Source organism: Balaenoptera acutorostrata, chromosome 3 (genome assembly GCF_949987535.1).
Source record: "Balaenoptera acutorostrata chromosome 3, mBalAcu1.1, whole genome shotgun sequence".
NCBI classification, from domain to species: Eukaryota; Metazoa; Chordata; class Mammalia; order Artiodactyla; family Balaenopteridae; genus Balaenoptera; species Balaenoptera acutorostrata.
Genome location: NC_080066.1, coordinates 139372601 through 139388974, shown reverse-complemented (window position 1 = coordinate 139388974; position 16374 = coordinate 139372601). Strand labels below are relative to the sequence as shown.

The 16374-nt window shown below is 38.6% G+C and overlaps 1 protein-coding gene across 2 annotated transcripts in view; it reads left to right on the top strand.

Annotated features, from left to right (window-relative positions):
* The window catches only part of RTN1 (reticulon 1), a 254602-nt gene that overhangs the window by 214859 nt on the left and 23369 nt on the right, over positions 1-16374 (top strand). Inside the window, exon 1 of one of the 2 annotated variants that reach the window (XM_007192941.2) lies at positions 7241-7422. The exons of the other annotated variant lie outside the window; for it this stretch is intronic. Coding sequence (XP_007193003.1) covers positions 7362-7422 — 61 coding nt within the window. The 5' untranslated portion in view covers positions 7241-7361. Of the gene's footprint in view, positions 1-7240; positions 7423-16374 lie in introns of those variants that run through there. 2 annotated transcript variants of the gene reach the window in all.

Here is a 16374-nt window from a genome sequence, read left to right as displayed (position 1 = left end):
GTTTTCGGCTTGTTTGTGGTTTCCTTTGCTGTGCAAAAGCTTTTAAGTTTCACTAGGTCCCATTTGTTTATTTTTGGGTTTTTTGAAAACCAAAAAACATTTGAAATATGGCATTTGAAATATGTATTTTCCATCTTTCTGTAATTGGGGATTTTCAGGTTTGTTTGTTTTTTTTATACAGCAGGTTCTTATTAGTCATCCATTTTATACACATCAGTGTATACATGTCAATCCCAATCTCCCAATTCATCATACCACCCCCCGCCCCGCCACTTTCCCTCCTTGGTGTCCATACGTTTGTTCTCTACATCTGTGTCTCAATTTCTGCCCTGCAAACCGGTTCATCTGTACCATTTTTCTAGGTTCCACATATATGCGTTAATATATGATATTTGTTTTTCTCTTCCTGACTTACTTCACTCTGTATGACAGTCTCTAGATCCATCCACGTCTCTACAAATGACCCAATTTCGTTCCTTTTTATGGCTGAGTAATATTCCATTGTATATATGGACCACATCTTCTTTATCCATTCGTCTGTCGATGGGCATATAGGTTGCTTCCATGACCTGGCTATTGTAAATAGTGCTGCAATGAACATTGGGGTGCACGTGTCTTTTTGAATTATGGTTTTCTGTCGGTATATGCCCACTAGTGGGATTGCTGGGTCATATGGTAATTCTATTTTTAGTTTTTTAAGGAACCTCCATACTGTTCTCCATAGTGGCTGTATCAATTTACATTCCCACCAACAGTGCAAGAGGGTTCCCTTTTCTCCACACCCTCTCCAGCATGTGTTGTTTGTAGATTTTCTGATGATGCCCATTCTAACTGGTGTGAGGTGATACCTCATTGTAGTTTTGATTTGCATTTCTCCAATAATTAGTGATGTTGAGCAGCTTTTCATGTGCTTCTTGGCCATCTGTATGTCTTCTTTGGAGAAACGTCTATTTAGGTCTTCTGACCATTTTTGGATTCGGTTGTTTGTTTTTTTAATATTGAGCTGCATGAGCTGTTTATATATTTTGGAGATTAATCCTTTGTCCATTGATTCGTTTGCAAATATTTTCTCCCATTCTGAGAGTTGTCTTTTCATCTTGTTTGTAGTTTCCTTTGCTTTGCAAAAGCTTTGAAGTTTCATTAGGTCCCATTTGTTTATTTTTGTTTTTATTTCCATTACCCTAGGAGGTGGATCAAAAAAGATCTTGCTGTGATTTATGTCAAAGAGTGTTCTTCCTATGTTTTCCTCTGAGAGTTTTATAGTTGACATTTAAGTCTCTAATCCATTTTGAGTTTATTTTTGTGTATGGTGTTAGGGAGTGTTCTAATTTCATTCTTTTACATGTAGCTGTCCAGTTTTCCCAGCACCACTTTCTTTTTCTTTTTTAACATCTTTATTGGAGTATAATTGCTTTACAATGGTGTGTTAGTTTCTGCTTTATAACAAAGTGAATCAGTTATACGTATACATATGTTCCCATATCTCTTCCCTCTTGTGTCTCGCCCACTCCCACCCTCCCTATCCCACCCCTCTAGGTGGTCACAAACCACCGAGCTGATCTCCCTGTGCTATGCAGCTGCTTCCCACTAGCTATCTGTTTTACGTTTGGTAGTGTATATATGTCCATGCCACTCTCTCACTTTGTCACAGCTTACCCTTCCCTCTCCCCATATCCTCAAGTCCATTCTCTAGTAGGTCTGTGTCTTTATTCCCGTCTTACCCCTAGGTTCTTCATGACCTTTTTTTTTTCTTCTTCTTCTTAGATTCCATATATATATGTTAGCATACGGTATTTGTTTTTCTCTTTCTGACTTACTTCATTCTGTATGACAGACTCTAGGTCCATCCACCTCACTACAAATAACTCCATTTCTTTTTATGGCTGAGTAATATTCCATTGTATATATGTGCCACATATTCTTTATCCATTCATCCGATGATGGACACTTAGGTTGCTTCCATGTCCTGGCTATTGTAAATAGAGCTGCAATGAACATTGTGGTACATGACTCTTTTTGAATTATGGTTTTCTCAGGATATATGCCCAGTAGTGGGATTGCTGGGTCGTATGGTAGTTCTATTTTTAGTTTTTTAAGGAACCTGCATACTGTTCTCCATAGTGGCTGTATCAATTTACATTCCCACCAACAGTGCAAGAGGGTTCCCTTTTCTCCATACCCTCTCCAGCATTTATTGTTTGTAGATTTTTTGATGATGGCCATTCTGACCGCTGTGAGATGATATCTCATTGTAGTTTTGATTTGCATTTCTCTAATGATTAATGATGTTGAGCATTCTTTCATTTGTTTGTTGGCAATCTATATATCTTCTTTGGAGAAATGTCTATTTAGGTCTTCTGCCCATTTTTGGATTGGGTTGTTTGTTTTTTTGTTATTGAGCTGCATGAGCTGCTTGTAAATCTTGGAGATTAATCCTTTGTCAGTTGTTTCATTTGCAAATATTTTCTCCCATTCTGAGGGTTGTCTTTTGGTCTTGCTTATGGTTTCCTTTGCTGTGCAAAAGCTTTTAAGTTTCATTAGGTCCCATTTGTTTATTTTTGTTTTTATTTCCATTTCTCTAGGAGGTTGGTCAAAAAGGATCTTGCTGTGATTTATGTCATAGAGTGTTCTGCCTATGTTTTCCTCTAAGAGTTTGATAGTGTCTGACCTTACATTTAGGTCTTTAATCCATTTTGAGTTTATTTTTGTATATGGTTTTAGGGAGTGTTCTAATTTCATACTTTTACATGTACCTGTCCAGTTTTCCCAGCACCACTTATTGAAGAGGCTGTCTTTTCTCCACTGTATATTCTTGCCTCCTTTATCAAAGATAAGGCCAGCACCACTTATTGAAGAGGCTGTCTTTTCTCCACTGTATATTCTTGCCTCCTTTATCAAAAATAAGGTGACCATATGTGCGTGGGTTTATCTCTGGGCTTTCTATCCTGTTCCATTGATCTATATTTCTGTTTTTGTGCCAGTACCATACTGTCTTGATTACTGTAGCTTTGTAGTATAGTCTGAAGTCCAGGAGCCTGATTCCTCCAGCTCCATTTTTCTTTCTCAAGATTGCTTTGGTCTTTTGCAAATGAAGCAACTGACAAAGGATTAACCTCCAAAATTTACAAGCAGCTCATGCAACTCAGTATATAAAAAACAAACAACCCAATCCAAAAATGGGCAGAAGACCTAAATAGACATTTCTCCAAAGAAGATATACAGATTGCCAACAAACACATGAAAGAATGCTCAACATGACTAATCATTAGAGAAATGCAAATCAAAACTACAATGAGGTATCACCTCACACCAGTCAGAATGGCCATCATCAAAAAGTCTACAAACAATAAATGCTAGAGAGGGTGTGGAGAAAAGGGAACCCTCTTGCACTGCTGGTGGGAATGTAAATTGATACAGCCGCTATGGAGAACAGTATGGAGGTTCCTTAAAAAACTAAAAATAGAACTACCATACGACCCAACAATCCCACTACTGGGCATATACCCTGAGAAAACCATAATTCAAAAAGAGTCATGTAGCAGCTCAATAACAAAAAAACGAACAACCCAATCCAAAAATGGGCAGAAGATCTAAATAGACATTTCTCCAAAGAAGATATACAGATGGCCTACAGACACATGAAAGAATGCTCAACATCATTAATCATTAGAGAAATGCAAATCAAAACTACAATGAGATATCATCTCACACCGGTCAGAATGGCCATCATCAAAAAATCTAGAAACAATAAATGCTGGAGAGGGTGTGGAGGAAAGGGAACACTCTTGCACTGTTGGTGGGAATGTAAATTGATACAGCCACTATGGAGAACAGTATGGAGGTTCCTTAAAAAACTACAAATAGAACTACCATACGACCCAGCAATCCCACTACTGGGCATATACCCTGAGAAAACCATAGGTCAAAAAGAGTCATGTACCAAAATGTTCATTGCAGCTCTATTTACAATAGCCAGGACATGGAAGCAACCTAAATGTCCATCGACAGATGAATGGATAAAGAAGATGTGGCACATATATACAATGGAATATTACTCAGCCATAAAAAGAAATGAAATGGAGGTATTTGTAATGAGGTGGATGGAGTTAGAGTCTGTCATACAGAGTGAAGTAAGTCAGAAAGAGAAAAACAAATACAGTATGCTAACACATATATATGGAATCTAAGGGAAAAAAAAGAAAAAAAAAGGCCATGAAGAACCTAGTGGCAAGACGGGAATAAAGACACAGACCTACTAGAGAATGGACTTGAGGATATGGGGAGGGGGTGGGGTGAGATGTGACAGGGTAAGAGAGTGTCATGGACATATATACACTACCAAATGTAAAATAGATAGCTAGTGGGAAGCAGCCGCATAGCACAGGGAGATCAGCTCGGTGCTTTGTGACCACCTAGAGGGGTGGGATGGGGAGGGTGGGAGGGAGGGAGATGCAAGAGGGAAGAGAAATGGGAACATATTGTATATGTATAACTGATTCACTTTGTTATAAAGCAGATGCTAACACACTATTGTAAGGCGATTATACTTCAATAAAGATGTTTGAAAAAAAAAAAAAAAGAGTCATGTACCACAATGTTCATTGCAGCTCTATTTACAATAGCCAGGACATGGAAGCAACTTAAGTGTCCATCGATAGATGAGTGGATAAAGAATATGTGGCACATATATACAATGGAATATTACTCAGCCATAAAAAGAAATGAAATTGAGTTATTTGTAGTGAGGTGGATGGACCTAGAGTCTGTCATACAGAGTGAAGTAAGTCAAAAAGAGAAAAAAAAAATACCATATGCTAACACATATATATGGAATCTAAAAAAAAAAAAGTGGTTCTGAAGAAACTAGGGGCAGGACAAGAATAAAGACGCAGATGTAGAGAATGGACTTGAGGACATGGGGAGGAGGAAGGGTAAGCTTGGACGAAATGAGAGAGTGGCATGGACATATATACACTACCAAATGTAAAATAGATAGCTAGTGGGAAGCAGCCTCATAGCACAGGTAGATCAGCACAGTGCTTTGTGACCACCTAGAGGGGTGGGATAGGGAGAGTGGGAGAGAGATGCAAGAGGGAGGATATATGGGGATATATGTATATGTATAGCTGATTCACTTTTTTACAAAGCAGAAACTAACACACCATTGTGAAGGAATTATACTCCAATAAAGACGTTAAAAAAAAAAAAGAGAAAATACCTGGGGCACCTTCTGTACTGAGGCTGATGTCTGCGGCTATCATTGGACTGTCAGTGCCTCCTAGTGGCCAAGGCTCCAAAGGATTCCAACTGAAAAGTGGCCAGGACAGGAACAACCCACCTGGCAGCCCTTTCTCTCTCCTTCTGAGTCTTGTCCCCACCTATTTGCAGTTTGTCCCAGCCCCACATCATGCAGTGAGAATTCATCATCACGTACCAGTCATTTCATCATTTTGCTGACTGAATTCCCAAACATGACCATGATGATGAAAAAATTGGGAGGCGGGGGGAGGGAGAGGGAGGAGGGGGGAGGGAATATAAATATAACAAAAGTCACTAGCACCTCTAGAGCAGGTCAGTTTGAAAAGTGCTGTGTAATATTTTGGTCACTATTCTTCCTTCCCATCAGCCCCATGGGAGCTCCGACAAGCCCACTCTTATAGGAGACTTCAGATGCCCAGAAGTGCCAAATCATCCTTCTGAAATCATTCTTTATTAAGCTTCCTTAAGAATAATTTCAGATGTGTTACAAAGATATGCAGAGGCTTAGCTGGTTTCTCTGGAGGCTTTTATTTTAGAAAGAACATGCATGATCATAAAGATCATATTTTAAAGTGTATATGGTTCATAAAATGAAAGATAAATCATGTCCACAAGCATAACCTTGAGATTACTGTCGTTAGGCTCTTGCTGGCACAGGATGTACCGATGTAGATTTGGGTATGGGAAGGAATGCCTCTGTAAGCTGCAGAGGAATTGTGGAGGCTCCACTTGTCCATGAGGGAGAGAGAAATTCTGTGTAACAGATAAGGCCATGCTACAACAAATGAAGTGCGAACTCTTCCTTCTATATACCCCTTTGGTCCCCAAGGCATCCTTTGTCCTCATGCTATGTCTTATCTCCTCAAGGGTCCCCTCCACCAGGACTTTCTTTCCCTAGAAAATGCCTATATTCCAGTCCTTTCTCTGTGCTATTTCTACCTTTTCCTTATCAAAACATACCTATCCCCTGTCCATTCTCTCAACTCCCTTGGAATATAATCTGATAAAATATTTCATGCTAAGATTTGAATAGTAGCTTACTACCTATTTTTCTGCTCCTCCCATTAACATTTGCATTGTAACTGGGGACACCCGAAGCCCTTGACTTACAGGGCTTGGAAACCAACTTTATCTCCCAAATTATACACACCACCCATGCCCATCACCCCCCAGCACTCAATCTCAGATATGATGTTGTTGAGGAAGAATGCCCTTTGCTTCCCTGAGTTCTGTTTGGGTGTCCCCACAACTGGCCACTCTTGGAGGGTCACTGCAGTGGCTCATAACACCGTGTGTCAGAGTCCAAAGGCTTTGATCTGGAGCCTACTGGCACGACATTCTGATATTATTTATTCATTCAACCCACAAACAGAGCTGGAGAAGAGGGGTTAACAGGAGAGGACACAAGCCCTCAGGGTTTCTTTGCAGTGATTGCGGCTTGCCAAGGAAGGTTGTGGATAGCCGTGGACTATTCCAAAAGAGGGAAAGAATCTGGCAGTTGTTTGGAAGATGTCAAGCAATTAAAGTGTGACCACAATGTAAAAAATTGGGGGCGGGTGGAGGGGGGGAAGGTGAGTGAGCGCTGCGGCAATTAGGGAACATGATGCTGAAAGCCTGAGATTTGTACTGCCATCAACTATGTCTTATCCAACAAGTTTCATGGGTTTCTAAGTCATTTCTAGAAAAAGCACCATGCCATGCCGGGCAGGAAGTCCAGAAACAGCCCAAGTGTTGTACTCTCATCCCTACCCTTGGCCCTGTCTCCTCTTTCTCCCAAACTTCCCACCCCCGTCAGCTTTTGTGCCTTCCGGGTAAGAACCGGCTTCACCATCTCTCGGGCAGCGAGCCTACGCTCTCGCCTCTAGCGGCGCCCGCATCCCCGAGCGCGCAGGCCGACCCGGCACCGCGCCGCGCTGATTCGCTGCCTCGGAGACTGCGGTGCCCGCGACGCGCCCGCCCCTCGCGGCGCACGCCGGCTGGTTCAGCCTCAGTCTGTCTGCAGCCGCGGCCACTGCGAGCAGCGCTGCAGCCGGGGCACCGACGCCTCAGTGCTCGCTCGGCGCCCCCGAGGACAGCAACGGCGAGCCCCTAAAGCGCGCACGATGCAGGCCAGCGCCGATTCCACGAAGATGGACTGTGTTTGGAGCAACTGGAAAAGTCAGGGTATTTATTTCAGTTGTGCATGCCTGCGGCGCACGGGAACGCCGGCACCCAGACTCGGCCATTGTGCATCATTTCACCTGTGGGACTTATGCATGCTTTATACCCAAGAGCTTTCTGATGGGGGGAGTAAACTTGTTCTGTCAAAAATCAAAGTGAATGGTGTTTGATTTTTGTGGGTTTTTTCCCCTTGTCCTGTCTTTTTAAAAAAAATTCCCCCACCCCCACCCCTTTGTTTTCTTGTTGTCACGCTAGTATTTTAAATAATGCGTCTTTTGCCTCCTCCTGGAGCTCTTTTGGGATCCTTTAATCATTCAGTACTTGTTTAATCTCTTCTCATTTCCGGAGTTAAAATGCTTTCTTATTGTTCCGTGCATCCCAGTGCATTTAATTTATGCCTAAAGGTTGAAATCTCCTGGTAGAACCATTAGCTGAGAAGGCTGTAGTGCATCCTTTTAAGAGGGACACACCCATTTCAGGCTTATAATTTGTGGTCACACAAAGGAAACTGGAAATGCAGACTAGCTCTCGAAATCCTGAAAATATGATGGCGTAGACACATATTAGGATGATTCACTTTGAAATATTTCAGGGTTTTTTTGTCTTTCATTGGGGTAACCTGTAACTACTGTTTATTAATAATGGGTATATGTGGAACAAATGGAGGGAAGTTAAAAAACAGTGCCATTTGCCCTCTGGTATAACAGATTTATTTTGAAACAGTCCATATTAGCACTGGGTGTGGCCACCCTCCAGCCTCGCTTGGATTGCTTTTCAGCCATTTTTATTCAGCCTCATACTTCACACATCTCCATCTCTCCTTTGTTACATTAAGATTCTGTCCTTCATCTTGCTCAGTGTGAGATTACTAGGAGAAAGAGAGACTTTGAAAGAAAGAATTACATGTTGTAAACGTGGATGTTTGTAATATGAAGTGTCTTTTAATATTTAACAAATATCGTTCTGAAGAAGGTGCGTTTGACTTAACCTGCAGGGTTGCAGCATCCCTCAGGGGGCCAAGAATACACTGGAGCAGAAGCTGATTTTTTTTTTTAAAAACCTGGCATCTTCCTCTTGTAATGTTATATCATAGAAAGAATGGGATGTCTTTTCACCTTTAATGCCCCAAGGAGTTTTTCTTTGGTAAATCTTTTAAGCACAGAAAAAGTAAACATGAACCTCAGAATTAAGAACATGTTTTCTCAGTCTCTTATTTGTTGGTTGGGTGGCTAAGACATAAAATACAATAGTCTAGTTCAAATTATGTGGGCCTATTGGAAATACAACTGTCAAAAGTAAATAAATGGACCTAATAAATTTAAATGCCAGGAAATAAGAAATGTACGGCCATTCAGGGGGCATAATTTTAGAGAATGATGTCAACTACATGAACTAGCATATGTTTTATACAGGAGGCAGCTGTGAAAATTCTTGGTAACATTTCATTCTCATTATGTGTTTAGACTCAGCCAGTTTATTCCGTATACACACTCAACATACATCTATGGCTTGAAAGAATACCAAGTTTAGTTGGACATAACAAAGTTGGTTTTTAGACTATGCTTATGGATTTCCTCTATTCTTAGCAAAAGTAAGTACCAAAAGTGGCAGATTTTCTGCCTTATTTGTATAAGATATAAGACACTATTTCATCACAATCCTATGTGTTTTGCCTCAGTTGACATTCTCACTGGGGGGGGGGTTAAAAAATGTGGACATTTATAATCAGAAAATAACACAGAATGCCATAATTTGTCCATTGAAGACAATCGTTTTCATTTCCACTGTACAGCTGCTTACGAAGATTAACGCAGGATCTTTGAGGGTCTTTCATACTCTGTGACCTTTGATAGTGTTCAGTACCATTGATTTCCTTTTGTCAGATAGAACACAGCCATTATCCTGAAAATTAACTAATAACTGGGTGGGTGGGTTTATAGGCATAAAAGAGAAATAATAAGTATTCCCGTTTCTCCCCACTAGGAGAACTTTCACCTAAACTAAAATCTACAATAAGATTCTTGTTTAGCATTTTCAGTGTATCTTCTTCATTTTAGCTCCCTCATTATCAAAAACAGTTGTTCTTAACACTGGCTGCATATTAGTATCACCTGGGAAACTTTAAAAACCACGAAGGATGCCTAGGCCCCACCCCTAGAGGTTCTGATTCAGTTGAGCCAAGCAGCAGTATGTTTCAAAAGCTCCTCAAGTGAATTTAATACATAATCAGGGTTGAAGCCACTCATGTGTAATAATTCTTAGCCCAATCCATAGACCAGCAGAGCAAGGTCTAGTGTACAAATGATGAAATGGGTGTGATCAAGGAACAGCTGTGAATGCAGTTAAAAGAAGTAAGTATTAACTTTGTTGATAATGTCCTCTGAAGGTATTAAGAAGTGAACGTTTTGCTTGGAAAAGGGAATAAAAGTGAGTTTCTGTTTCCTCCATGTTAAACAATTCCACGGAGAAATTTGCAGCCCATTGGATATGTCATGAAGACTGTACCGAAACTAATACAATGCGTCCTAAAGACTGTAGTATACATGCAAAAGGAACCTTATATTTATTTTACTAATATATATGATTTTAGCTGTAGACAAGAATGTTTAAAGAGAGACTAAAGTCCACATTATACTACATTGCACACATTCTGTTTCTGGTTTAAAAAAATGATACTCATACCCAATTGGTTAATAAACCAAAGCCCAGTCTACTCAGTGAAGATGAAATAAGACAATAACCTAATAAAACATGGCAATCTTCAGATTACTAAGTATTATTATTATTAAATATTAACATTTATTGGGCACTTTTACTGAGTGCTTTACTCGCATCATTGCATTTAATCTTCATGAATCCTATGATGTGTGAGTTGTTTTATTATCCCATTTTACAGGTGATGAACTGAGGCTTCTGCCAAGGCACACAGCTGGTGATGCCAGAGGCTGGATTCAAGCCTAGGGCTGTCTGACCCCAGAGCCCCTTGATTCTTGCTGTTCTACCATCTGCCTCCGAAGTAGATGGCTTCTTCCTCAATGGTTTTTCTAAAAATGTGAATTATCTAGGTAATGGGGGGTGTTAATAACCCGTCACATTTACATAGTTTTCATTTTGCCAAACATCTTCTCATTTGAGCTTTTCAGTTTACTCTTGAACAACATGAGGCTCAAAGAGGTTAAGTGACTTGCCCAAAGTTTTTCGATAAGTGGCAAGTTGAGTAATGAAAAGGTGACTCTGGCCGCGAATCCAGAACTCTTCCTATCAACACTCACTGCTTCTTTCACTAATGCTGAGTTACAGAAAGTGAACTCTCCTTTACACCTTCAAAGATATTTTCACACAGGTTACCTCTTTAAAGACAAAGCAAAACTGAGCAGTTGAGGCAGTGATCTTGACCAGTTTATGCCATTGTTGTCATCACCCCCATCATCAACTCATCATTAAAAATTCTCCATCAATATTATCCATGTGTTGGTCATTGTCCTAAACTCTCGTTACATATCTTAATCTCATATCTTCCTGAGACTAGTGTGTTACTCTCATTTTATAGAGGACGAAACTGAGGATTTTAAGGCTGAGATGGCCAGTAATTTGCCCTAAGACTTAGGTGGGTCCCAAATGCAGAGCAGTCTGATCCCCAAACCTACACTTTTAACCACTCTACTATACTACCTGAATCCAAATGGTACTGAGGCAGGGGAACAAAGTTGGACCAGAACCACTTATCCATATCATTTCACTTGTGCTCCAAAGATTGCTGTTTTCCAGATATCACTGTACATGACAAGTTCATGGGCAGGACACTTGGCAATGTGGGGGGCTGAGGCTACTGGTCAGCTCCCACTTTACTGCACGTGGCAGCATTTTGTACTTACAGGTTCCCCTGCCTGTAAAATAGTGAAGAGTGAAACACTTTCCAGAGAATATAATCTTACATGTTTCTGATTTTGTTAGAAAATAAAATATTTTGAAATTTTTATGCTGGCCTACAGTTCTCTGTGGAAACACTCTTGAGGGTAGTCTGTTCTCAAAGGTGCTAGTTCAAAACGGCCAAGCCTCCCCAAATACACAGAAGAAATGTCTGTTGTAGACACAGGAATTGAAAGAAATGCTTGTATTTTGAAAATGGCATTTAATAAAGACAATTTTACACACAGACATAAAGGCAGACCAATCCCACCTTTTATCAAAAACAGCATTTTATTTGGATTCAGTATTATTAGAATACTTGTGCAAACATTACAGCATAAATAATTTCATTTACAAACTCCCTCTCTGCAGATTCTAATGAGGTCTAATGGGAAAACTGGCTTAGCTGAGGATCTAGGGATTTTTTTTTAATGAAACAAAACTCTCATTGTACAGATAATATACCAAACGTAGGTAGTTATTACTCCGTTGAAAAATAAAATTCTCCTTTTTCACAATGTATTATCATTTTCAAGAGAATCTTTATAAGGGAATATTTCAAAATTTGGGGGTAGAATAATGGCCTTATTGGTTTTCTAAAAATAATACATGCACATTATGAAAATTTCCATTTCTACAAAGAGTTTCAAATGAAAGCCACAAATCATCCAGAGTCCTACCACCAAGAGTTAATTAATGTTAGTATTTGCTGAATATCTTCCAATATCTGTATACCATATAAAATGAATCTATAGAACTAGGTAGGGAACAAAAACAGCTTTTATTAAACAAGATTGTACATATCTCAAAAAGTATTTAAAATAATTTAATGGGAGAAACTGGCATGAAAGAATTGCTGAACTTCAAATATATGTTTCTTTACATTATGAGCTATTCCTTACTAAAATTAAGAAAAAGACTATGATAAACATCAATAGGTTAGAATCATTTTTTATTACATGTTTTGGTTTTAGACTGTACAGATGGACTCTCTGCAGTGTCTTGTTTTTTTTTTTTTTTAAAGGAAGAGCCACCATGGATGAGAAAGATTGACAGAAATGCCATGCTAAATCCACATCTTCAAATCTATGGTTTTTCTCATATTTCCATGAATTAATATTTCTTTCATTAAAAACAATAATATTCCTGATATGCCATCACGAAAGCGTTAATTATGATTACCATACATCAATAGGGGTTGTGGATGAAATCTTCTGTCATATTCAGCAGGCCCTTCCTTCTTCATCATTTTTAAAATGATGCCTTACCTCCCTCCCACTTTCTTCTTATAGTATTTGAAATTATATTCTTTACTCAATTGTTTTTCCTCTTTAGAATAATTAATACATTCAGGAACAGAATCTGTGAAATGATCTATTTTAAGTTCACTTAAAATAGAATTCTAAAATCTAATGAAAGCTAATTAAATTTACATCACCACCAAATTTCCCATCCTTCTCAACCTGATGTCCTAAGTTGTGTGCATATTTGAGCATGTATTAATATTTACATATTGTCACCTTTTCAGTTCTTATGAAAGTACACACAGCCATTAAAAGAAACATGACTACCTTATAATTAAGCTCACAATTTGAGTGCTAAGAATTTGACATTAATAATTCTTTAAAAGCCATCTTCTGCCTATGTGATAGATAATAACTACATTAAAACCTTGATCATTATAATTGTATTCTAAATTTATAGCATATATTTCAAATAAGAAAATAAAATTGTTAGGAGTTTTAGAACTTAGAAGTATAGAGTTCTATTTCCCCTAAGTATGAGCTATAAACTTAAATCTGAGCACTTACTGTTTCACAAGATAAAATCCTTAAATTCTTCCTTATTTCTTGTGTTGCCAAAGGGGGAAAATAATTCAAGCATTACTTATAAGTTCTTTGCCCAAACTGGTGTTAATGTTGAACAAATGAAAAGTAGAGAATGGACTTGAGGACACGGGGAGGGGGAAGGGTAAGCTGGGACGAAGTGAGAGAGTAGCATTGATATATATACGCTACCAAATATAAAATAGACAGCTAGTGGGAAGCAGCTGCATAGCACAGGGAGATCAGCTCGGTGCTTTGTGACCACCTAGAGGGGTGGGATAGGGAGGGTGGGAGGGAGAGCAAGAAGGAGGGGATATGGGGATATATGTACACATACAGCTGATACATTCCCTTTGTTATACAGCAGAAACTAACACAACATTGTGAAGCAATTATACTCCAATAAAGAAGTTAAAAAAAAAACAGACAAAAATAAAGAAAAAAATCAAAAGAAAAAAAGAAAAAGTACAAATGTAATAGGTTTTAATGTTTAGAATTTATTGCAGTTATACCCATTTCACAATGGGCATACTTCACATGTAGTCATATTTTATCTCCTGCCTTCAGAATCATTTCACCAAACTGCAGATCAAATCTAGTGATAATAGGGGTCAGGAAGGACATAATATTTTATTGAACAGAACGAAGGTACAGTGAGAGATCATTCCTTTTCCTCGTCTTATATCTTTTTAGTTCAAGAAATATTTTAGCCATTATGGTCTTTGTCAAAATTTTTAAATATATTCTTTAAAAAAGAGAGAACCAACAGCAGTCTACCCTCTATTCCAATACAATGATGGATTTTAAGAAGGTATGGCCCAGACTTAAGATTTTGTGGCTAATTATGACTGATACAAACCAACCAATGAACAGTTTTGTATTTTGATCCAGTCAGAAAGCTTATTCAAGAAAGAAAAAGCACACAAAGACATTCATTATTCAATACCTTGAAAATCTTTCTGTGTGCCTCCCTCAACTACCATGTGCCCAAAGCCTGTCTTTCTCTCCATATGGCCGTGTCTTCCTTTAATCCTAAATGAGCCTATTTGCTGGAGGTTTAGCAGGAGAAGCTGACCACCCAGTCTTAAATACTGGGCCCTACTGGTTCATTTCCTGGCCAGGCCTACTCTACCAAGGTGACAATGGCTTAAGCATCATTGTGTTAATTTCACAGCGTGGAATATGGTCCTAGTCATTAGAACTAGCAAACAGGAATCACATTCAGCTGTTAAACCCGGGAAAATGGTAAATCCTTCATGAGTATAAACGTAGTTTATGCCATCAGTCTAATCTGAAGGGTAGTCATTAGAAGAACGTGTTTGCTTTTGTCTCCCATGGAATAAAAGTCCCAGAGATTGTTGCTAGCCGTGGCTTTGGCAATAAAATCCTTCATTTCTCATTGTTCTGCCAAAGCTGATTAGAGTAGAAGATCATCTGTGTGGGTTAAATGCTGTGCTCTTTTACTATCTACACGGAGCACCAGGCTTAACATATATTCCCTTTCAAAACATCCACAGAATTACTTAACCATCTAGAAAATAATGTTGGCGTTTTTCTCTTGACAGTCAGATTGGCTGCATTTAAAAGATGTGAAGGAAGGACCTAGAAAATGGAATCACTGCAAGAGTCTTATCTGCAAAAGTGTCTTCTAGCAATTTCCTCTCTGGGCTCAGGGCTCCTGGATTACCTTTTAACTTTTTACCTTATGTAGGAGACTGTTTCATGGCAAATGAAACTCATGGATTAGTTGACCAGAAGATGTCATCTTTGAAGGTCTCTGTGTATGTTTAAAGTATTTTATTACATCTATTTCCATTATGTTTCTCTAGTTTGATGGCAAAATGAGGGAATAAAGTAGAAAAAGTTACTACTGTTATTGTTAACTTTTTGTGCTGATATTTTATTTGCCTAACAAAAATCAGAGTAATGGGCTTTTCTATCACTGCTTTAGACACTGAGTTGTAAAGAACTGAGGGTTTTCTAGCTTTGTAATCCTTTTCACAAGGTAGTAAATTATTGGAGACTTGCTGAAAAGTAAATATAAAAGTCAAAGCATATCATTTTTCAACACTTCTTTTGATGAAATGCTGATATCATTTGTGAACAGGAATTTCACATATTTTCTGACCTGGCCTTTGAAAAAGTAGCATTAATTTGTCACATAGCAAGCGGTGCAATGCTCCCTGAAATCTTTTTTGGACCAAGATGAAATATAAATAAATACATTTAAGAATATGGTGCAGTAATGTAGATAATTGTGCACAATTTATTGCCATTTTATATATTATCCACATTTTGCCTTATAAATAAAATATGAATAGCTGCACCACTGTCTTTTCAGTTCATACATTTTTGATATACTTTCTGAATGCTAGAGTCACTATTGGATCATTTAATTCAATACATTTAAAATAATGTCCCAATCCAAAAAACTTTAGACTGCAGCAAAGGGCTTTCTTTCTAGAAATTTGACATTGAATTTTATTTCCATTTAGGTATTAATTCAAACCTTGGATCACTTCTTCTATTTTATTGTTCTATTCTTGCCTGGATTATGGAAATGAGAGTAGCACTGATTTCAGCATTTGAGATTAGGATTCTTCAAATCTGCCAAATCAGCCAGCCCACCCTTCTAAGTCAGCCCCAGGCAGGCTGCAGTGTATGCTCCCACATGTGGTTTGGGGACAAGGATGAGCTCACCAAGCCCAGTCTATTTATTAGATTGGTAGAACACACTGATCTCCCATTTCATTGCATTGCTCCTTGGTTTTTAGCAAAGTAATTTAATTTTTATAATTGGCAACACAATACAGTAATTTACCTGTCCCAGGGAGTATGCTTAGTGAATGTGTACTCAGCTGTTTAAACTCTCACCTAGCCTTCCTGTATTAGGAGGATATTGAAAGAGACAAGCTATCTACTGCTGTATCCAAAGGCTACTAGTGATAATTTGCTACAGTTACAGAGATACTTATGTTTTTCTTACTTGGATTCTAAGGAAGCTTTATTCAAATACCCATTTTTCTGGACCAGATACTATAAAGCTTCCTACACAAGTTTACATCACTCTAAGCAAAACTAAAATGTGAAAAATCAGCATTTATACAGCAGCTTGGGGACATAGAAACTCTCTTCTGTGATCACACTTCATCACTTCCTACACTTCCCACTGAATCATCAGGGCTTCGGGCTGTTTGCCGGCACTCTGGCCACACGCAGC